This window comes from Scophthalmus maximus, chromosome 5 (assembly GCF_022379125.1).
Source record: "Scophthalmus maximus strain ysfricsl-2021 chromosome 5, ASM2237912v1, whole genome shotgun sequence".
NCBI lineage: Eukaryota > Metazoa > Chordata > Actinopteri > Pleuronectiformes > Scophthalmidae > Scophthalmus > Scophthalmus maximus.
In genome coordinates, this window is record NC_061519.1 from 27,619,655 (window position 1) to 27,642,500 (window position 22,846).

At 43.2% G+C, this 22,846-nt stretch overlaps 2 protein-coding genes and 1 long non-coding RNA gene across 7 annotated transcripts in view; 1 reads left to right on the plus strand and 2 right to left on the minus strand.

The window, feature by feature from the left end:
* rasal2 (RAS protein activator like 2) overlaps positions 1–18,332 on the minus strand; it is a 47,951-nt gene extending 29,619 nt beyond the window's left edge. For 3 of the 4 annotated variants that reach the window (XM_035635546.2, XM_035635545.2, XM_035635547.2), the window contains exon 1: positions 10,346–11,147. In XM_035635546.2, the coding sequence (XP_035491439.2) occupies positions 10,346–10,820 (475 nt within the window). In that variant the 5' untranslated portion in view covers positions 10,821–11,147. Of the gene's footprint in view, positions 1–10,345; positions 11,148–17,738 lie in introns of those variants that run through there. The other variant, XM_047331967.1, reaches the window with a different exon arrangement.
* On the plus strand, positions 11,131–17,719 carry LOC118311558. Of its 2 annotated transcripts, XR_004794018.2 has the most exons (4): positions 11,131–11,321; positions 14,279–15,125; positions 17,025–17,108; positions 17,691–17,719. It is a non-coding gene; the product is annotated as an uncharacterized LOC118311558 (long non-coding RNA). The 2 variants fall into 2 exon arrangements; XR_007030750.1 differs by lacking the exon at positions 17,691–17,719 and having other exon boundaries at positions 17,025–17,624.
* Positions 18,333–21,808: 3,476 nt separating the features above from the next.
* Positions 21,809–22,846, minus strand: part of lamc1 (laminin, gamma 1) — a 36,529-nt gene continuing 35,491 nt past the window's right edge. Inside the window, exon 28 of the mRNA XM_047331966.1 lies at positions 21,809–22,246. Coding sequence (XP_047187922.1) covers positions 21,990–22,246 — 257 coding nt within the window. The 3' untranslated portion in view covers positions 21,809–21,989. The remainder of the gene's footprint in view (positions 22,247–22,846) is intronic.

Below are 22,846 nucleotides of genomic sequence, written 5' to 3' on the forward strand. Positions count from 1 at the left end.
ATTTCAGACAGAAGGTTTTGAAAGATTAATAAACTAACCTGGTGGTTTACTGTTGATGAACCAGGAAGTAACGGAGGGAACGAGGAGGTTTATTAACCAATGATTGGTCGTCTCTCACTTCTCTGTTTGTTCTTTATGATTTGATCTTTTGTTTCCTCTTTTCAGACTCATCAGATTTAACTTCCTCCTCACATTGTTCTGTTGTCTTAATAACCTTCGCCCGACTGTCACATCGTTTGTATCAGAAGTCGAGAGCTGCAACAGTTAATCGATTAGTGATCCACTACTAAATTAATCGGCAACTATTTTTATAATCAATTAATCGCTAACAAAAAGTAGTTTTCATTTCATTTCTCTGATTTCAGCTTCTTAAATATCAATATCATCCGGTTTCTTTGCTCGTCTGTGACTGAATATATAATATATTATACATACATAAAATGAATATACTAATATAAACTGAATATCTTTGGTGTGTTGACAAAACAAAACACCATGTCGAGGTTTGAGAAACACGATCGACACTTTTCACCACATAAGAACCAAACAACTAATCGATCAATGGAAAAATAATCGACAAATGAATCGATGATGAAAATCATCGTTAGTTGCGGCTCTGGAAAAGGCTGATTGATAATCTGATTACAGGTTTGCGTCGTCACAGATCCGATCTGTTGTACTTCTGTTCTTACTATATATTTTCCAATAGTGTAGTTTTAATCAAGGTGCGTTTCATTCGCTCGCCTGTTGGTGGCGTCGCGTCTCCTCGGTCCACGTGTCAGTGTTGTGTTCGTCTTTTGATCCATTGAAGTCACATTTGTTGACTCGTCTGATGTGAAGAGATTAGAGAAACGTTAGACGTCTGTGAATCTCTGGTGCTGAAGGTGAAGCAACTACAACTCCCATCATCCCTCACTGCTTCACCTGACAACTAACTCCGTCTGTAGTCACTGCTCTGACTGAGACGCCCCCTAGTGGCCGGGGTTACACAGTGACAGTATCACACGATGAGACGAGATGTTTCTGATCCGACATGTTCAGCTTCTACCAATGATTCTTTTCATGACAGAAAAATCTTTGAGTCGATGACACTTAAAAACTTCTTTAAACTTTCTACAGGCAGTTTGTTGATGGCGACGTCTTCAAACTTCATCCCAAAGTTAGAAATCTAGGTGAGCGGCGGTGTCACCCCCATCAGGCCGACAAGGAGAGCAGCGGAGGAGAGACGAGCGGAGAGAGACGAAGACGGAGACAAGGTGAAACTGTGTTAGTGTCGTCGAGTCGTGACTGATGAGAACCAATCAGAGAAGAGAACATGATGATGTCATCGTTTACAAACTAAAGGCCGGAGTTTCCACATGTCTCTGAACATGTGACGTTCAGATGAAATCACAAAAGTAACGAGAACTGCAAAATAAAATAAATCGTGTTAGTTACTGAGTGAATCTGAAGCTCTCCGATATTTACACACATTTAAAGGAAGATATTTAAATGCATCTCCTCGGCTCTGCTGAATAGTTTGGATGATAATCTGCAGATGAATCAACAATCTATCGTCAGGCTGCAGCTCCTCACTTCACTGTTGAACCTCACGTCTGACGAGGCGGTTGAGATTTTTCCCAACGCGTCCGTGAGAATCACCACTCACAGTTTTCCGTGTGGCGGAGCAGCAGAGGTATTTTCCCATGAGGCCACAGTGACGCTCTGGACGAACACCAACATGAGACAAAGCAGCGGGTTTCACACTTTCCCACCGCCGCCGCCCCTAGAGGTTAATGAGATGCGACCTTTGTCTCTGTGGAGGCTCATTTACATACAAAAGGACGGCACGCGCACACGCACACAGGAAAATTAGCCTCCAATTAGTAGTAGCTGTTCATTTTCACATGGAAACTCAACAGTGTGAGAGCAGGGGATGAATCAGCCCTGTGTGTGTGTGTGTGCGTGCGTGCGTGCGTGCGTGCGTGCGTGCGTGCGTGCGTGCGTGGTTTTACCCAGCATGCTGTGGGGCTGCTGGGAACTCCCATCCTACCTCTGTCTCACATGAATGTGAATCAGAGTGTTTTTACAGGTTATTATTCTTATCGATATGAATTGTGAGTGGACTGAGGTGGAGCAGTGGGCGGGGCCGAGACAGGAAGTGAGTCACTGTTTGCTGTGCAGCAGCGGCAGTGACACGCTGAGCATGATGGGATTTAAAGTTCCTGAGTCACGACATGATGTCACAGCTTCTCAGAAAAATCATTAACCACTGAGAAAATGTATGAATCTGCTCAAAACTCAAAGTCAGAATCTGAGTCACATTCAGACACTGAGCAGCCACAGGAGAGTGGGGATCAAACCACCGACCCTCTGGTCAGAGGACGACCCGCTCTACCTCCTGAGCCACAGTCACCCTGCACCGCAGCTTATTGAAATGGATTTTTTATCTTCATTTGTGGCAACTCAAACTCGGAAGTTTAAACAAGAAAAAAAAAGTTGTGCCAACTAACGATCTAACGTATCGTTCATAATAAATATTGTATAGTCAAAAGAATAAATTCTACAACTTAAACACTTTAAGTCATCATCATATCATCGTTCTCACTAGGGAGGAGCCGGGAATGGAACCAACGACCGAATGCAGAGTTAAAACCCTGCAGAATTGTTCTATAGACCCTATTTGGGTTTTTTTTAAGAAAAAGCCCTGAAAACCTGCTGGTAGACCCCGTTTCTCTCCTCGGCTGCACTCTGGTACCAGCTACGTTTTATGTGTTGAGGCCAAATGTACAGAAGGAACTTCATAAAGTTACTGTACAGTAAAAATACTTTGTGAGGATATTAAATATGTTTGTTCAGTTTCTTTTATATAAATATATGTATATATATATATATATACATATATATATGCAGTCGATTTTCAGCAGCTGGTGATGATGCGATGACGTCAGGACCAGAAGGGAACAAACGTTTCTGCTTCTCTAAACTCAAAGTCCATCATCATCATCATCATCTGTTTGTTCTTCTTCTTTCATTTAACCTGATGGTTTTAATTCATCAGCCTGAACTGATGAAGGTCTGTGATTCATTAAGTTTAAAACTAGTGATCGACCGATATATCGGCCGATGCGCGGCTGCTACGCTCGGCGTTATTTACCGACGCGTCCACGAGCAGCTCCGTGTTGCTGGAGACGCTGCAGTTCACGTGCATTGCCCCTCCCCCACTAGCAGAGTGATGGAAGCCTGCTCTTCAAGACAACGGTAAGTTTGAAACCTTCAAAGCATCTTTTAACTGTTTAACTTAGCTGAAATATTACCATACACTTTGAAAGTGGAAACACGAATACCAAATGCACGCTCCACATGTGCTTTGCTCACAACGGAACGGGAACGCCGAATGCCTCGTCTATAAAACTGATTGCCATTGTGGCGATATGTATTCATACGGTAGCTGTTTCGAACACTGGTCACAGGACTGAGTAATGCCGACGATGTTCCGTGGTGTTTGTGGGAGTTTTATTTAGCGACCACCTGGCGGAGGTTTGGACGAGTGTAATCTGGGTACACAGGAGGTCACATGCACTGACAGGAGGTGTGTGTGTGTGTGTGTGTGTGTGTATGTCTCTCCCTCTCTCCCTACTCAGAGCGGGGTGGAGTTGCCATCGCAGTCATATCAGAGCGCAGCACCCCCCCCCCCCCCCCCTCAAGAAGAGCTTTCATGATGAGAGATATGTTTTAGACGTAGTTGAATATTAAAGGTGGTTGAGTTTGTCAGTGAGCGTAAGCTACCAAACAGAAGTTTGTGTGTGTGCGTCTCACTCAGTGGGACACACGCATCACGGCGATATATGAGAGTGCTGCGCCACCTGAAGGAGAGAAATGTTTTATACTTCCTTTTAACGTTGATGCAGTTTGGAACAGGAACTTGAACAATTTGTTGCTTAATGCGCATCTGATTTATGTTCTGGCAGCTTCTTTAACATTCTGGTTTGACCTACTAGTGTGTTGTCTTTGCATGGTAGCCTAAGACATGCTCATTTGATTTTATGTTGAAAAACTGAAACCATGGCAGTCTTAAATTAGAAATCAAGCACTTTATTTCAATGTCTACTTTTCAGGTTTATTGTTTTCTTAAATTATTAAAATTTGTTGACAAAGCAGATATTGTGATGAACTGATTATATCTGTCTTATAATATGTCAGCACAGTGCATCATCAAGTCTGTGTGGCACATGTTGAAGCCTTTTACCCTTTTACCCACTGGAAATGAGCAGATCAGACTCATCAATGTCGTGCATAACTCCCAGCATCACCGTCCTAGAAACGCTACTTGAAGTCGAGGGTGCAAAAGCAAGGGGCATCAAAACACTCCCGACACTATGCTGACCAGCCTACAGGCAGGCTTCGAAAAGAAGACCAGACCAAATGCTTGGTCCTCGCAACGCTGTCAGGTCCTCGTTACAGGGGTCCTCTCGTGGCACCAGGCGCACTGAGCAATGCAAAAGACTGGATAAAGGAAGAGCATGCCACTCCGTCTGAGGCTGAGAGACGGAAAAGGGCTTTTCCTCAGAAGATCAAGGCCCAGATCCAAAACGGATACGGGTGGAGGAAGAAGAGGAGGAAGACGCTGGTCCGTCTGACACACTTGAACTGATGAAGGCCAACCTCTGAGGAGACTGATGAGGAGGAGCAGCAGCTGGATCAATACCTTCTGGCACCACTCGCCACAAACGTTCTCAGACCCCCCCCCTCTGGTCCCAGCCAGAGGGTATTCAGAGGGGGGGTGTGGGGGGAAGAGCTTTGGAAGTGTTGTGCACAATTCTTTTTAAGTTGTTTTTCATTTTGTAATCTGTATTTCTGTTTACATTTTCCTGTTCTTAGAGATTCTTGTTGCTGCTGTGTGCAATAGTGTCATTATTTTATTTATGTTCAAATATTTATTTTCAGTATTTTCAGCACTGAACACTTTTTTACTTGTTCTACCTCACTTGTTGTTAATACTTGTTAAATATTGTTTATCTACTTGTTCTACCTCACTTGTTGTTAATACTTGTTAAATATTGTTTATCTACTTGTTCTACCTCACTTGTTGTTAATACTTGTTAAATATTGTTTATCTACTTGTTCTACCTCACTTGTTGTTAATATTTGTTAAATATTGTTTATCTACTTGTTCTACCTCACTTGTTGTTAATATTTGTTAAATATTGTTTATCTACTTGTTCTACCTCACTTGTTGTTAATACTTGTTAAATATTGTTTATCTACTTGTTCTACCTCACTTGTTGTTAATATTTATTAAATATTGTTTATCTACTTGTTCTACCTCACTTGTTGTTAATACTTGTTAAATATTGTTTATCTACTTGTTCTACCTCACTTGTTGTTAATACTTGTTAAATATTGTTTATCTACTTGTTCTACCTCACTTGTTGTTAATACTTGTTAAATATTGTTTATCTACTTGTTCTACCTCACTTGTTGTTAATACTTGTTAAATATTGTTTATCTACTTGTTCTACCTCACTTGTTGTTAATACTTGTTAAATATTGTTTATCTACTTGTTCTACCTCACTTGTTGTTAATACTTGTTAAATATTGTTTATCTACTTGTTCTACCTCACTTGTTGTTAATACTTGTTAAATATTGTTTATCTACTTGTTCTACCTCACTTGTTGTTAATACTTGTTAAATATTGTTTATCTACTTGTTCTACCTCACTTGTTGTTAATACTTGTTAAATATTGTTTATCTACTTGTTCTACCTCACTTGTTGTTAATACTTGTTAAATATTGTTTATCTACTTGTTCTACCTCACTTGTTGTTAATACTTGTTAAATATTGTTTATCTACTTGTTCTACCTCACTTGTTGTTAATACTTGTTAAATATTGTTTATCTACTTGTTCTACCTCACTTGTTGTTAATACTTGTTAAATATTGTTTATCTACTTGTTCTACCTCACTTGTTGTTAATACTTGTTAAATATTGTTTATCTACTTGTTCTACCTCACTTGTTGTTAATACTTGTTAAATATTGTTTATCTACTTGTTCTACCTCACTTGTTGTTAATACTTGTTAAATATTGTTTATCTACTTGTTCTACCTCACTTGTTGTTAATACTTGTTAAATATTGTTTATCTACTTGTTCTACCTCACTTGTTGTTAATACTTGTTAAATATTGTTTATCTACTTGTTCTACCTCACTTGTTGTTAATACTTGTTAAATATTGTTTATCTACTTGTTCTACCTCACTTGTTGTTAATATTTGTTAAATATTGTTTATCTACTTGTTCTACCTCACTTGTTGTTAATATTTGTTAAATATTGTTTATCTACTTGTTCTACCTCACTTGTTGTTAATACTTGTTAAATATTGTTTATCTACTTGTTCTACCTCACTTGTTGTTAATACTTGTTAAATATTGTTTATCTACTTGTTCTACCTCACTTGTTGTTAATACTTGTTAAATATTGTTTATCTACTTGTTCTACCTCACTTGTTGTTAATACTTGTTAAATATTGTTTATCTACTTGTTCTACCTCACTTGTTGTTAATACTTGTTAAATATTGTTTATCTACTTGTTCTACCTCACTTGTTGTTAATACTTGTTAAATATTGTTTATCTACTTGTTCTACCTCACTTGTTGTTAATACTTGTTAAATATTGTTTATCTACTTGTTCTACCTCACTTGTTGTTAATACTTGTTAAATATTGTTTATCTACTTGTTCTACCTCACTTGTTGTTAATACTTGTTAAATATTGTTTATCTACTTGTTCTACCTCACTTGTTGTTAATACTTGTTAAATATTGTTTATCTACTTGTTCTACCTCACTTGTTGTTAATACTTGTTAAATATTGTTTATCTACTTGTTCTACCTCACTTGTTGTTAATACTTGTTAAATATTGTTTATCTACTTGTTCTACCTCACTTGTTGTTAATACTTGTTAAATATTGTTTATCTACTTGTTCTACCTCACTTGTTGTTAATACTTGTTAAATATTGTTTATCTACTTGTTCTACCTCACTTGTTGTTAATACTTGTTAAATATTGTTTATCTACTTGTTCTACCTCACTTGTTGTTAATACTTGTTAAATATTGTTTATCTACTTGTTCTACCTCACTTGTTGTTAATACTTGTTAAATATTGTTTATCTACTTGTTCTACCTCACTTGTTGTTAATACTTGTTAAATATTGTTTATCTACTTGTTCTACCTCACTTGTTGTTAATACTTGTTAAATATTGTTTATCTACTTGTTCTACCTCACTTGTTGTTAATATTTGTTAAATATTGTTTATCTACTTGTTCTACCTCACTTGTTGTTAATACTTGTTAAATATTGTTTATCTACTTGTTCTACCTCACTTGTTGTTAATACTTGTTAAATATTGTTTATCTACTTGTTCTACCTCACTTGTTGTTAATACTTGTTAAATATTGTTTATCTACTTGTTCTACCTCACTTGTTGTTAATACTTGTTAAATATTGTTTATCTACTTGTTCTACCTCACTTGTTGTTAATACTTGTTAAATATTGTTTATCTACTTGTTCTACCTCACTTGTTGTTAATACTTGTTAAATATTGTTTATCTACTTGTTCTACCTCACTTGTTGTTAATACTTGTTAAATATTGTTTATCTACTTGTTCTACCTCACTTGTTGTTAATACTTGTTAAATATTGTTTATCTACTTATTCTACCTCACTTGTTGTTAATACTTGTTAAATATTGTTTATCTACTTGTTCTACCTCACTTGTTGTTAATACTTGTTAAATATTGTTTATCTACTTGTTCTACCTCACTTGTTGTTAATACTTGTTAAATATTGTTTATCTACTTGTTCTACCTCACTTGTTGTTAATACTTGTTAAATATTGTTTATCTACTTGTTCTACCTCACTTGTTGTTAATACTTGTTAAATATTGTTTATCTACTTGTTCTACCTCACTTGTTGTTAATATTTGTTAAATATTGTTTATCTACTTGTTCTACCTCACTTGTTGTTAATATTTGTTAAATATTGTTTATCTACTTGTTCTACCTCACTTGTTGTTAATATTTATTAAATATTGTTTATCTACTTGTTCTACCTCACTTGTTGTTAATATTTGTTAAATATTGTTTATCTACTTGTTCTACCTCACTTGTTGTTAATACTTGTTAAATATTGTTTATCTACTTGTTCTACCTCACTTGTTGTTAATATTTATTAAATATTGTTTATCTACTTGTTCTACCTCACTTGTTGTTAATACTTGTTAAATATTGTTTATCTACTTGTTCTACCTCACTTGTTGTTAATACTTGTTAAATATTGTTTATCTACTTGTTCTACCTCACTTGTTGTTAATACTTGTTAAATATTGTTTATCTACTTGTTCTACCTCACTTGTTGTTAATACTTGTTAAATATTGTTTATCTACTTGTTCTACCTCACTTGTTGTTAATACTTGTTAAATATTGTTTATCTACTTGTTCTACCTCACTTGTTGTTAATACTTGTTAAATATTGTTTATCTACTTGTTCTACCTCACTTGTTGTTAATACTTGTTAAATATTGTTTATCTACTTGTTCTACCTCACTTGTTGTTAATACTTGTTAAATATTGTTTATCTACTTGTTCTACCTCACTTGTTGTTAATACTTGTTAAATATTGTTTATCTACTTGTTCTACCTCACTTGTTGTTAATACTTGTTAAATATTGTTTATCTACTTGTTCTACCTCACTTGTTGTTAATACTTGTTAAATATTGTTTATCTACTTGTTCTACCTCACTTGTTGTTAATACTTGTTAAATATTGTTTATCTACTTGTTCTACCTCACTTGTTGTTAATACTTGTTAAATATTGTTTATCTACTTGTTCTACCTCACTTGTTGTTAATACTTGTTAAATATTGTTTATCTACTTGTTCTACCTCACTTGTTGTTAATACTTGTTAAATATTGTTTATCTACTTGTTCTACCTCACTTGTTGTTAATACTTGTTAAATATTGTTTATCTACTTGTTCTACCTCACTTGTTGTTAATACTTGTTAAATATTGTTTATCTACTTGTTCTACCTCACTTGTTGTTAATACTTGTTAAATATTGTTTATCTACTTGTTCTACCTCACTTGTTGTTAATACTTGTTAAATATTGTTTATCTACTTGTTCTACCTCACTTGTTGTTAATACTTGTTAAATATTGTTTATCTACTTGTTCTACCTCACTTGTTGTTAATACTTGTTAAATATTGTTTATCTACTTGTTCTACCTCACTTGTTGTTAATACTTGTTAAATATTGTTTATCTACTTGTTCTACCTCACTTGTTGTTAATACTTGTTAAATATTGTTTATCTACTTGTTCTACCTCACTTGTTGTTAATACTTGTTAAATATTGTTTATCTACTTGTTCTACCTCACTTGTTGTTAATACTTGTTAAATATTGTTTATCTACTTGTTCTACCTCACTTGTTGTTAATACTTGTTAAATATTGTTTATCTACTTGTTCTACCTCACTTGTTGTTAATACTTGTTAAATATTGTTTATCTACTTGTTCTACCTCACTTGTTGTTAATACTTGTTAAATATTGTTTATCTACTTGTTCTACCTCACTTGTTGTTAATACTTGTTAAATATTGTTTATCTACTTGTTCTACCTCACTTGTTGTTAATACTTGTTAAATATTGTTTATCTACTTGTTCTACCTCACTTGTTGTTAATACTTGTTAAATATTGTTTATCTACTTGTTCTACCTCGCCTGTTTTTACTATTTGTTAAATAAAGTTTTTTTAAGTTCAATAAATGTTCCTTTTTTTAAATTGAGACTCGTAACATTTGTTATCATCATTGTGTAATTTTTATGATGTAAATTGAGGGAGCAAAAGTTGTATCGGCTCAAGAAAATCGTCAGTCCGTATCGGTAATCGGCTAAGGCCCTAAAAAATCCATATCGGTCTATCCCTATTTAAAACTATTAAACAAGTCAAATATTATAAGCAGCGATTCCTCTGCAGGAAAACACCCATGTCATTATCGTCTGACTGCACACGAGAATGAAATGATCATAAGTGAAGGTAACGTTTCAACGTTCAAAACTTCTGAAGATTCTGATCGTCCACTGTGACGTAACGTGATTGACTCAATTATTAAAAGGTTTTGAATTACTTTCAGTTTACTGACGAATCATTGTGAGACGATCACGACGCCACAGTCGAGTCCGGCCGCGCTTCAATAACTAAAAGAACCAGAAGAGATTTTTTATAGTGTACGACGTGAATCTTGTCAGACTTCTGATGATCGTGGCCACGGGAGCATTCCGTTCAGTTTCTCCTACCGGACTCCGCTCCGTCAGGTTCAGGTTCCGCCCCGACGACTCTGCCGATCCTCCGGGACAGCGAGCGGATGAAGCTGCTGAGGGCGGGAGCTCTTCGTCGGTCGCCGTCCGATCCCGCCTTCCTGAGCGCCGTCCTCTCCGGACCAGTGGTGGTGCCGGGCTCAGACACGGACCGGAGGTAGGGGAGGATCCTGCGCAGGGGGCCGGGCCTCGCCGGGCCGTCGTGGGATCGGTCACCGCTCCGGTCGCTTGGGGCGGCGCTGAGCCCTTCGACCTCTGGAGGGGACGTGTCGGTCGCCCTCGGCGCCGGCCGACCAGATGTTCTCTTCTTGTATCTGTCCAATAGCTGTTCGGGAGCCGGCTGGGGGTCGGATCTCCCCCGAGGCTTCCTGTACCGGTGCCAGCGGTACGAGGCCTGACGGGGACCGAGGACCGGAGCCCCGCCGCCCTCAGGGGGGGCACCACTTCCTCTCATGGACCAGCTCACAGCAGCAGCGGCGAGCAGGTGGAGGACGACAGACAGCTGGTCTGTGCTGCATCACAGACGTACAACGACCCTCACGACACACTTCAGCTCCGAGTCGGACGCTGAGGAGACGTCGGGGCCGGTTGGTCGTCGTGTCTCACTCTGTCAACGGGCTGGTGAAGGACTTCCTGTCAGGAAGTCGAGTGACAGGCGAAGATGACGTTTCCTAAGAGCCAATCAGGTGTCACAGCGAACGCAGACCTATGGTTTCCTGTCTGAACAGGAAACCAGCTGAGAAGCTGAAACTACTTCCTGCTTCTTCTTCGTCAGTTCACTGAAGCTGTGGCTCAGAAATCACAACAGGCTTCTTGCACAACCACGTCCGGGTTCTACTCAGTACTGCTCAACTGTGTCTGGTCCGGTTCAACACGGCGTCCGCTGCAGAACCGTCGCGTGAGAGGTGACGGAGAAACGATCCCGGTGTGTGTTCATCAGCCGTCGTCTCCTCAGGTCGGACACACGTGAAGAGGAAGAGAGAGGAGGAGGAGGAGGAGGAGGAGAGAGGAGGAGGAAGAGAGAGGAGGAGGAGAGAGGAAGAGGAGGAGGAGGAAGAGAGAGGAAGAGGAGGAGGAGGAGGAAGAGAGAGGAGCAGGAGGAGAGAGGAGGAGGAGGAGAGAGGAGGAGGAAGAGAGAGGAGGAGGAAGAGAGAGGAGGAGGAGGAGGAGGAAGAGAGAGGAGAGAGGAGGAGAGAGGAGGAGGAAGAGAGAGGAAGAGGAGGAGGAGGAAGAGAGAGGAGCAGGAGGAGAGAGGAGGAGGAAGAGAGAGGAGAGAGGAGGGGGAGGAGGAGAGAGGAGAGAGGAGGAGGAAGAGAGGAGAGAGGAGGAGGAGGAGAGAGGAGGAGGAAGAGAGGAGAGAGGAAGAGAGGAGAGAGGAGGAGGAAGAGAGAGGAGAGAGGAGAGAGGAGGAGAAGGAAGAGAGAGGAGGAGGAAGAGAGAGGAGGAGAAGGAAGAGAGAGGAGAGAGGAGGAGGAGGAGGAGGAGGAGGAGGAAGAGAGAGGAGGAGGAAAAGGAGAGAGGAGGAGGAAGAGAGAGGAGGAGGAAAAGGAGAGAGGAGGAGGAAGAGAGAGGAGGAGGAGGAGGAGAGAGGAGGAGGAGGAGGAGGAAGAGAGAGGAGGAGGAGGAGGAGAGAGGAGGAGGAAGAGGGAGAGAGAGGAGGAAGAGAGAGGAGAGAGGAGGAGGAAGAGAGAGGAGGAGGAGGAGGAAGAGAGAGGAGGAGGAGGAGGAGGAGGAGGAGGAGGAGAGAGGAGGAGGAAGAGGGAGAGAGAGGAGGAAGAGAGAGGAGAGAGGAGGAGGAAGAGAGAGGAGGAGGAGGAGGAAGAGAGAGGAGGAGGAGGAGGAGGAGGAGGAGGAGGAGGAGGAAGAGAGAGGAGGAGGAGGAGGAGGAGGAGGAGGAGGAGGAGAGAGGAGGAAGAGAGAGGAGGAAGAGAGAGGAGGAGGAGGAGGAGGAAGAGAGAGGAGGAGGAGGAGAGAGGAGGAGGAGGAGGAGGAGGAGGAGGAGGAAGAGAGAGGAGGAAGAGAGAGGAGGAGGAGAAGGAGGAGAGAGGAGGAAGAGAGAGGAGGAGGAGGAGGAGGAAGAGAGGAGGAGGAGGAGGAGGAAGAGAAGGAGGAGGAAGAGAGGAGGAGGAGGAGGAGGAGGAGGAGGAGGAAGAGAGAGGAGGAGGAGGAGGAGAGAGGAGGAGGAAGAGGGAGAGAGAGGAGGAAGAGAGAGGAGAGAGGAGGAGGAAGAGAGAGGAGAGAGGAGGGGGAGGAGGAGGAGAGAGGAGGAGAAGGAAGAGAGAGGAGGAGGAAGAGAGAGGAGGAGAAGGAAGAGAGAGGAGAGAGGAGGAGGAGGAGGAAGAGAGAGGAGGAGGAAGAGGAGAGAGGAGGAGGAAGAGAGAGGAGGAGGAGGAGGAGGAAGAGAGAGGAGGAGGAGGAGGAGAGAGGAGGAGGAAGAGGGAGAGAGAGGAGAGAGGAGGGGGAGGAGGAGAGAGGAAGAGGAGGAGGAGGAAGAGAGAGGAAGAGGAGGAGGAGGAAGAGAGAGGAGGAGGAAGAGAGAGGAAGAGGAGGAGGAGGAGGAAGAGAGAGGAGCAGGAGGAGAGAGGAGGAGGAAGAGAGAGGAGGAGGAGGAGGAAGAGAGAGGAGAGAGGAGGGGGAGGAGGAGAGAGGAGGAGGAAGAGAGAGGAAGAGGAGGAGGAGGAAGAGAGAGGAGCAGGAGGAGAGAGGAGGAGGAGGAGGAGGAGGAAGAGAGAGGAGAGAGGAGGGGGAGGAGGAGAGAGGAGAGAGGAGGAGGAAGAGAGGAGAGAGGAGGAGGAGGAGAGAGGAGGAGGAAGAGAGAGGAGAGAGGAGAGAGGAGAGAGGAGGAGGAGGAGGAGGAGAGAGGAGGAGAAGGAAGAGAGAGGAGGAGGAAGAGAGAGGAGGAGAAGGAAGAGAGAGGAGGAGGAGGAGGAGGAGGAGGAGGAGGAAGAGAGAGGAGGAGGAAGAGGAGGAAGAGAGAGGAGGAGGAGGAGGAGGAGGAGGAAGAGAGAGGAGGAGGAGGAAGAGAGAGGAGGAGGAGGAGGAAGAGAGAGGAGGAGGAGGAGGAGGAGGAGGAAGAGAGAGGAGGAGGAGGAAGAGAGAGGAGGAGGAGGAGGAGGAGGAAGAGAGAGGAGGAGGAGGAGGAGGAGGAGGAGGAGGAGGAAGAGAGAGGAGGAGGAGGAGGAGGAGGAGGAGGAGGAGAGAGGAGGAAGAGAGAGGAGGAGGAGGAGGAGGAGGAGGAGGAAGAGAGAGGAGGAAGAGAGAGGAGGAGGAGGAGAGAGGAGGAGGAGGAGGAGGAGGAAGAGAGAGGAGGAGGAGAGAGGAGGAGGAGGAGGAGGAGGAGGAGGAGGAAGAGAGGAGGAGGAAGAGAGAGGAGGAGGAGGAGGAGGAGAGAGGAGGAAGAGAGAGGAGGAGGAGGAGGAGGAGGAGGAAGAGAGGAGGAGGAGGAGGAGGAAGAGAAGGAGGAGGAAGAGAGGAGGAGGAGGAGGAGGAAGAGAGAGGAGGAGGAGGAGGAAGAGAGAGGAGGAAGAGAGAGGAGGAGGAGGAGGAGGAGGAAGAGAGAGGAGGAGGAGGAGGAGGAGGAGGAGGAGGAAGAGAGAGGAGGAGGAGGAGGAGGAGGAGGAGGAAGAGAGAGGAGGAAGAGAGAGGAGGAGGAGGAGGAAGAGAGAGGAGGAGGAAGAGAAGGAGGAGGAAGAGGAGGAGGAAGAGAGAGGAGGAGGAGGAGGAGGAGGAGGAGGAAGAGAGAGGAGGAGGAGGAGGAAGAGAAGGAGGAGGAAGAGAGGAGGAGGAGGAGGAGGAGGAGGAAGAGAGAGGTCAGGTGTTTACACGGCGTCTGAGAAACTGGACAGTCTGAATGTAATCTGGTTGTTTGACCACATGTGAACACAGGCCCCTCTGTGCTCCTTCACCGTGCAGGTAACAACAGACCACTGAACCCATCTGACTCCAAACCTGGAATCTCAGTCATTCCCTGGCACTCGGCCCGGACGGGAGATGGGACCGACATTCCTGCCTCAGCGAGAGGAAAGAGCGCGTGAGCAGTGAGGACGGCCGCAAGAGGAAGTTAATCAGGTGGAAGCTCAGAGTCAGAAACTCATGCGTCCTGCAGGAAGCCAGCGGCAGAAACGAGCTAAAAATAACCAGCGGCCTTAAAGAGACCGGCAGAGGGAGGGAGGGAATCCTGGGAACATCTGATCTGAAAGAAATGATCCAGAGCTGAAAGGATTCGATCTGTTTCTGGATCACAGGTCTCAGATGTTCTGGTGTGGTTCTAAAGCTCCCCTACACTCAAACAGTTCCACGTGTTCTGTGGAGTCGGACCCGTTTACAACAGCAGAACATTCCGTGTGTTCCAGATGGAAAACCTGCACAGATCAGATGTGATCCGCTCACCGCTCACTGAAGTAATCTGATTACTGCAGGAACCAGGTAACTGACGTGTCCAGTCTGAGGACCAGGAACATGGACTGAACATTATACAGACCACCTGGTCCTGGTCCTGGTCCTGGTCTGATCTGATCCACTGGACCCTCCTGTATTTTTCCACTATGTACTGAAATAGACAACCTCTTATTTTTGACCAGAGAAGTTTGACTCTTGATTTGTTCCAAAGAGGAAATCCTGCCTCCGACCCCCCGGGGATCTTTCCATTTCCTCCTCTGTCGTCAGGACTAAAGACCACAGACCTGAGTCCCGACACCGGGAGTGAATCCTTATGGATTTAATCCAGATGCAACTGAAAACAACAGGATTATTCTCTCAGGTTTTCATCTCTGCTTCATAAATCATCTGTCAGAACACGTCCCGGATCAGATTAAGTTATAGACCATATGTTCTCTAGATGATGTGTGTGTGTGTGTGTGTGTGTGTGGGGGGGGGGGGGGGGGGGGGGGGGGGGGTTCGGCTTTAACAGGTTTATGTCCAGCAGCCTGAGATTATACAGTGTGTCAGAGCTTTAAAACAAAGACGGATTAAAACTACCAGATCAATAACTGTATATAAAGACGATCACTAACTGTATTTAAAGACGATCACTGACTGTATATAAAGACGATCACTGACTGTATATAAAGACAATCAGAGACTGTATATAAAGACGATCACTAACTGTATTTAAAGACGACCACTGACTGTATATAAAAACGATCAGTGACTGTATATAAAGACGATCACTGACTGTATATAAAGACGATCACTGACTGTATATAAAGACGATCACTGACTGTATATAAAGACAATCAGAGACTGTATATAAAGACGATCAGTGACTGTATATAAAGACGATCACTGACTGTATATAAAGACGATCAGAGACTGTATATAAAGACGATCAGAGACTGTATATAAAGACGATCAGTGACTGTATATAAAGACGATCACTGACTGTATATAAAGACGATCAGAGACTGTATATAAAGATGATCACTAACTGTATTTAAAGACGACCACTGACTGTATATAAAGACGATCACTGACTGTATATAAAGACAATCAGAGACTGTATATAAAGACGATCAGTGACTGTATATAAAGACGATCAGTGACTGTATATAAAGACGATCACTGACTGTATATAAAGACAATCAGAGACTGTATATAAAGACGATCAGCGACTGTATATAAAGACGATCAGTGACTGTATATAAAGACGATCACTGACTGTATATAAAGACGATCAGTGACTGTATATAAAGACGATCACTGACTGTATATAAAGACGATCAGAGACTGTATATAAAGATGATCACTAACTGTATTTAAAGACGACCACTGACTGTATATAAAGACGATCACTGACTGTATATAAAGACAATCAGAGACTGTATATAAAGACGATCAGCGACTGTATATAAAGACGATCAGTGACTGTATATAAAGACGATCACTGACTGTATATAAAGACAATCAGAGACTGTATATAAAGACGATCAGAGACTGTATATAAAGACGATCACTGACTGTATATAAAGACGATCACTGACTGTATATAAAGACGATCACTGACTGTATATAAAGACGATCACTGACTGTATATAAAGACGATCAGTGACTGTATATAAAGACGATCAGTGACTGTATATAAAGACGATCACTGACTGTATATAAAGACAATCAGAGACTGTATATAAAGACGATCAGAGACTGTATATAAAGACGATCACTGACTGTATATAAAGACGATCACTGACTGTATATAAAGACGATCACTGACTGTATATAAAGACGATCAGTGACTGTATATATAGACGATCACTGACTGTATATAAAGACGATCACTGACTGTATATAAAGACGACCACTGACTGTATATAAAGACGATCACTGACTGTATATAAAGACAATCAGAGACTGTATATGAAGACGATCATCGACTGTATATAAAGATAATCAGTGACTGTATATAAAGACGATCACTGACTGTATATAAAGACGATCAGTGACTGTATATAAAGACGATCAGTGACTATATACAAAGACGATCAGTGACTGAATATAAAGACAATCAGTGACTGTAAATAAAGACAATCAGAGACTGTATATAAAGACGATCACTGACTGTAAATAACCACGTATATAGCCACGTCTCTTTTATCACGACGATGAAACAGAAACGTGACCTCGCTGTCAGTGATCTCTGACCTTTCCTCCCACTCGCTCTCAGACCCTAAACCTCCTCTGATGAACAGACGGTCGACCACTACAACAGTGACATCATCACACGAGGCGTCGGCCTGGAGATGCTGAGGTGTGTGTGTGTGTGTGTGTGTGTGTGTGTGTGTGTGTCTGTGTGTGAACCTCAAACTAAACTTTAAATCTAAGTGACAACAGACAGAATGTTTTAATAATTAAAAGTATTAAATAGTGTAGAAACACATGAAGGTGTTTATGGAATCATCAGTTTTCATATCGATCTAAATTAATGATTCTGATCATTTCAAATTCAATTTAGTTCCACCAGTTATTATCTGAGGAGATGTATTGGACACACACACACACACACACACACACACACAGACAGACAGACAGACAGACAGACAGACAGACAGACAGACAGACAGACAGACACACACACACACACACACACACGTACAGTAACTTACCAGCCTCTGTGTGTCTGATGGATTATAAGTGAACATCAATACAGATCTGATCGGTATATTAGATATATTAATATTTGAAGTGGTTTGAATAAATATCCATCGATCCAGGATTCAATTTGAACAACTTTCATATAGAAATAAAAACTTTGATGATCACTGGACACGAAGAAGTTTCAGATCTCCACATTATTCTGATGAATAGACAGTGACGTCACTTCTCTCTTCAGGCTGACCTCTGACCCCCCCCCCCCCCCCCCCCGGTGTGTCGGGCTCACCGTACACCCGGATCCAGCCCTGCTGCTGGGACACGGTGTCCGCCAGGATCCGCTCCACGTCGCCCGCCGCCGCGTCCGGGTCCATGTCCGAGTCCACACGGAGGGAAACTTGTTGTGATGCGGAGGAAGATCCTCCAGAGGAGCCGGAGGAAGATCCTCCAGAGGAGCCGGAGGAGCGTTGAGGAGCGGAGGAAGTGGGAGTTCGAACCCGCCACGCAGAGTCGAGCGGCTCTTAGCTCTTAGCTCTTAGCTCGTTAGCTCGTTAGCTCTTAGCTCGTTAGCTCGTTAGCTCGTTAGCTCTTAGCTCTTAGCTCGTTAGCGGCGGCGGCGCGGCGGCGGCGCGGCGCGCTGCCCCTCATGGTCCCGCTGTCCCGGGGTCAGATGAGCCGGTTTCAACTTCCAACGAACCCGCGTCCGTCAGAGGCGGGAGCCGCTGTGCCTCCTGTCCCGGGAGGGTCCGCCTGTAGCCGCTGCTGAGTCCCGTGTGACCGCAGGAGGTGACCGGTCCGCCGCGCTGCTCCAGTCCCCGGCTGCTGGTCCGCGCTCCGTCCACACGGCCCCGGGCACGAGCCTGGCACCGGGCGCGCCCCCGCGCGAGGAGGCTGACGAGTCGCGCATTCAGCTCATGGGTCGTGAACGAACAGTCGATTGATCGACTCGTCATCAGCCGAATCATTAATATTGATTTGAAATGAACAGACCCAGAGGGCCTCGGGGATAATCACATGATGATTCATTATTTAAACTGGAAGAATTAAAGCATGAGATCCAAAAACATATTTCGCACATTTAAAAGATCAAAGGGGAAAAATAACAAAATAAGTATTTTTTAAACTATATTTAAACTTTATATATTTAAAATTGTCACGTTTCTAACTTTCACATTGTGTTTTTGATTCATGAGACTTAACACAAACTTACTTTATTTTTATACTTTTTTATTTTTCATGATTTTGACTATCTTTTCCTTCATGTGAAAAAGAATCAATCTACTTTCCAGATTTTTTTACCAGGTGTTAATATTTAATATCCACATCTGTTTCAATAATCAATATCTTATGGATTCTGGTTCCGCATTTCATCTCTTACAAATTAAAACACAGAAGAGGATTCAAGACATAATCAAAAATCAATAATCTATAATCTCGCTGGCAGAGGAAACGAAGTTGGACTCTGACGCCACCTGCTGTTTGCTACAGGAAACACGTCATTGCGTTCAAATCATAACAGCGAATCATTTCAAATATGTCAAATAAATATTGTGCATCAATATAGTGACACAAATATTTAACACTGAAATATTTTGTTCACTGTGTAAAAACTGTAAAACGTTAACGATACAACAAACAGAAGGAAAAACATGTTTTCCTTTTTTTATTTTTCTGTTGTATGTAAGTTATATTCTAATTTAGAAACTTTACAGTACATATAATATATATATAAACAAGGTTATGCTAGATTATTAAAACATCTTATACAACTCAGAGGTTCTATTTATGTATTTAAATTGTACTTTTGTAATTTATTTGTTGTTACAACTGTACTTATATTTATGTGTGTTTTAATGATCTAATATATAATCTGAGACTGAATTTCTCTCGACGTGAGGACTCATTCTGTGACCTGTGACCTCCAGGGGTCAGGGGTCAGCAGTCAAATCATTTGAATATGTAAAATATTTACATTTTCTATAGTTTTCTATGTTACAGAACAAAACAGACATGGAAATAAAGTGAAGTCATTCAATTTATAAACTACAAAATGAAGTAAAAATCTATTTTGCACCTGTAGGAATCAGACACAATATTAATTATGATATATAAGATTATTAAAACACTTATATACAACTCAGATGTTCTATTTAGGTATTTTAATTGTACTTATATTTGTTATAATTGCACATATATATATATTTATATACGTGTTTGTGTTTGAATAATCTAATCTAATCTCTAATATCAGGAGATATTGGGTTATTCTCTCCACGTGACGACTCATCCCGTGACCTGTGACCTCCAGGGGTCAGCAGTGGAACAGACTCACTCACACTCTGCTTCCTGTAATAATCTTTTTATTATTCAAATGTTACGTTTGGATTTACAGGGACGTGGGGTCAGACGGGGTCACTCGGGTCGCCGCCGGGCCGCAGACAGGACATCACCATGATGACACACACACATGCGGCACAGCACGCCGCCACCGGCAACTGCTAATAACACAAATAAAAACTGGTACATTATAACTTAAAATACTGTTTATACGTCATCATCATCAGTGCTGCTCGTCCTGCGGAGGCCGACCGGGTGGAAGCAGAGAAATCAAACGCACCCGACGACGCGTCACTGGTCAGAGACGAACAGATCGTCAGTGAGTGGACGTCTGCTCGTCGTCAGAAGCTCCAGTGCAGAAACTCAACGAAAAAAATTAAAGAAATGTTTTGACTCTGATTTAAAAAACCTGTCAGTGGGACGCGAGGCGGCGGCGGCGGCGGCGAGGACGATCTGATCACAACCAAACTTTATATTAAGGCACAAAAACACTAATTAAAACAGGAAACGACTGTGACTCGTGAGACGGCGACGCCCACTTTCAAACACACGTCCTGATTGGTGAAAAGGTAAAAGATTTTTTTTAAGGAAAAAAAAAGAGGATAATATTCAGTTAGTTATTGAAAGTGTGAAAACCCACGACAATCAATAACAACATGAGACGTTGGAGCCTTGTTTACAAGCAAGCTTATTAAAATCATAATAACATACCACAGACGTTGTTACCATAGAGACCGATATTATATATTTGTAACCAGGAGGTGTCAGTTGATTGATTGTGGCTGTTCGCACGTTTAAAAATCAGCCGGTCCTGAATCATATATTTACACAAAACTCTCTATGTCATGATAAAAAAAACATTCACACAAAAATATAACATTTGAAATAATTATTAGCACCAGTGTATCAGATAAAAACTCTCACTACGCAACATGTACAAAGTTTGCATAGTGTCGGATCTTTTGCCCGGAGGAGGAGACGGAGCTAAAACGTGTCCTGATTGGTTAACTTCATCTGAACTCTCCTTCCCATGATGCATCTGGGCGAGACAACGACGGATGTGACAGAAGTGGATCCGGTTCCACAGTCTGAGAATAAAGACGACGACGACGAGCAGTCAGATCATCGCGAAGGGGGCGGAGACGTCACGAGTGACAGCTGACACTGACTGGTGATTGGTGGAGAGCGTATGTGTGGGGGCGGGGCCTCGGTGTGGCGGCGCCTGTATCTGAGACATTTTAGCTTAATTTCTTTATTCACAGTCTGTGGAACAGAATCACTGGTTGGGAACTCGTGGTTTCAGCAGCGAGTGTTTGACTGAGCTCGACGACGACGAGCGGCTGCAGGTGAAACACGGGGAGGTGCAGGTGCAGGTGGAGGTGGAGGTCCAGGAGGTGGGGGTGGAGGTGCAGGTGCAGGTGGAGGTGGAGTTGGAGGTGCAGGTGGAGGTGGAGGTGGAGGTGGAGGTGGAGGTCCAGGAGGTGGGGGTGGAGGTGCAGGTGCAGGTGGAGGTGGAGTTGGAGGTGCAGGTGGAGGTGGAGGTGGAGGTCCAGGAGGTGCAGGTGGAGGTGGAGGTGGAGGTCCAGGAGGTGGAGGTGGAGGTGCAGGTGCAGGTGGAGGTGGAGTTGGAGGTGCAGGTGGAGGTGGAGGTGGAGGTGCAGGTGCAGGTGGAGTTGGAGGTGCAGGTGGAGGTGGAGGTCCAGGAGGTGGAGGTGGAGGTGGAGTTGGAGGTGCAGGTGGAGGTGGAGGTCCAGGAGGTGGAGGTGGAGGTGGAGTTGGAGGTGCAGGTGGAGGTGGAGGTGGAGTTGGAGGTGCAGGTGGAGGTGGAGTTGGAGGTGCAGGTGCAGGTGGAGGTGGAGGTTTAGGTGGAGGATCCTTCACTGTGGTTCTGACGGCTGAACACTGTAGAACTGAAGTAGCTGGTGTGACGAGGAATTAAACGCTGAGCGACAGGAAGTGGTGACGATGCACTTCCTGCCTCGGCTGCAGTCGCGTTGGGACCGTGGTTCTGGTTCTTCTCGGAGGTTCTTCCGCTTCTCGGTTCAATAAAAAAAACGTGATTTGAAATATTTGCTTCTCTCTTGTAAAAGTAAAATCACAGACAAGAATCTGGAAACAAAAATTAAAAAAAAACTGTTTTGGTAAAAGTCGTCGGCGTGTTCGCCAGAGTGTTAGCTGTGAGGGGGCGGGCGAGGGGGCGGGGCTATGGCCTCTCCAGAGACGGCGTGTTGAAGCAGCCGTCAGGTAGCGTGTTCTTGATGTCGTTGAGGTTGAGGATGTCGGCGCGGATCTCACGGATCTGCCGGTCGTAGTCGTTGATCATCTCCTCCTGAGTTCGCGCCACGTCGTTCAGCTCCGTCAGCTTCCTGTCCAGCTCGCTGTCGGCCATCTTGCCCTTGGCCCTCTTCAGCGACTCATCGATCTGGTTCAGTTTGCTCAGGTCCACCTTGTCGATGTTTCCTGCAGACCAGAGAACAAACCAATCAGACGCTGAAGACCATAATCCATAGGTTTTTTTGTCATTCTTCAATTTAATTAATTCATTTCTGACTCACTGAATAAGTGAACGGATAAAATAATCGTTAATCACAGTTAACATTATCCGCAGCAGTTTCGTTTTTTGTTGACGGCGACATGTGGGCGGCGATGTGTTGACGGCGACGTGTGGGCGGCGATGTGTGGGTGGTGACGTGTGGGCGGCGACGTGTGGGCGGTGACGTGTGGGCGGTGACGTGTGGGCGGTGACGTGTGGGCGGCTACGTGTGGGCGGTGACGTGTGGGGGGTGACGTGTGGGGGGTGACGTGTGGGCGGTGACGTGTTGACTGGATGTGTGGGCGGTGACGTGTGGGCGGCGACGTGTTGACTGGATTTGTGGGCGGTGACGTGTGGGCGGTGACGTGTTGACTGGATGTGTGGGCGGTGACGTGTGGGCGGTGACGTGTTGACTGGATGTGCGGGCGGTGACGTGTGGGCGGTGACGTTTTGACTGGATGTGTGGGCATTGACGTGTGGGCGGTGACGTGTTGACTGGATGTGTGGGCGGTGACGTGTGGGCGGTG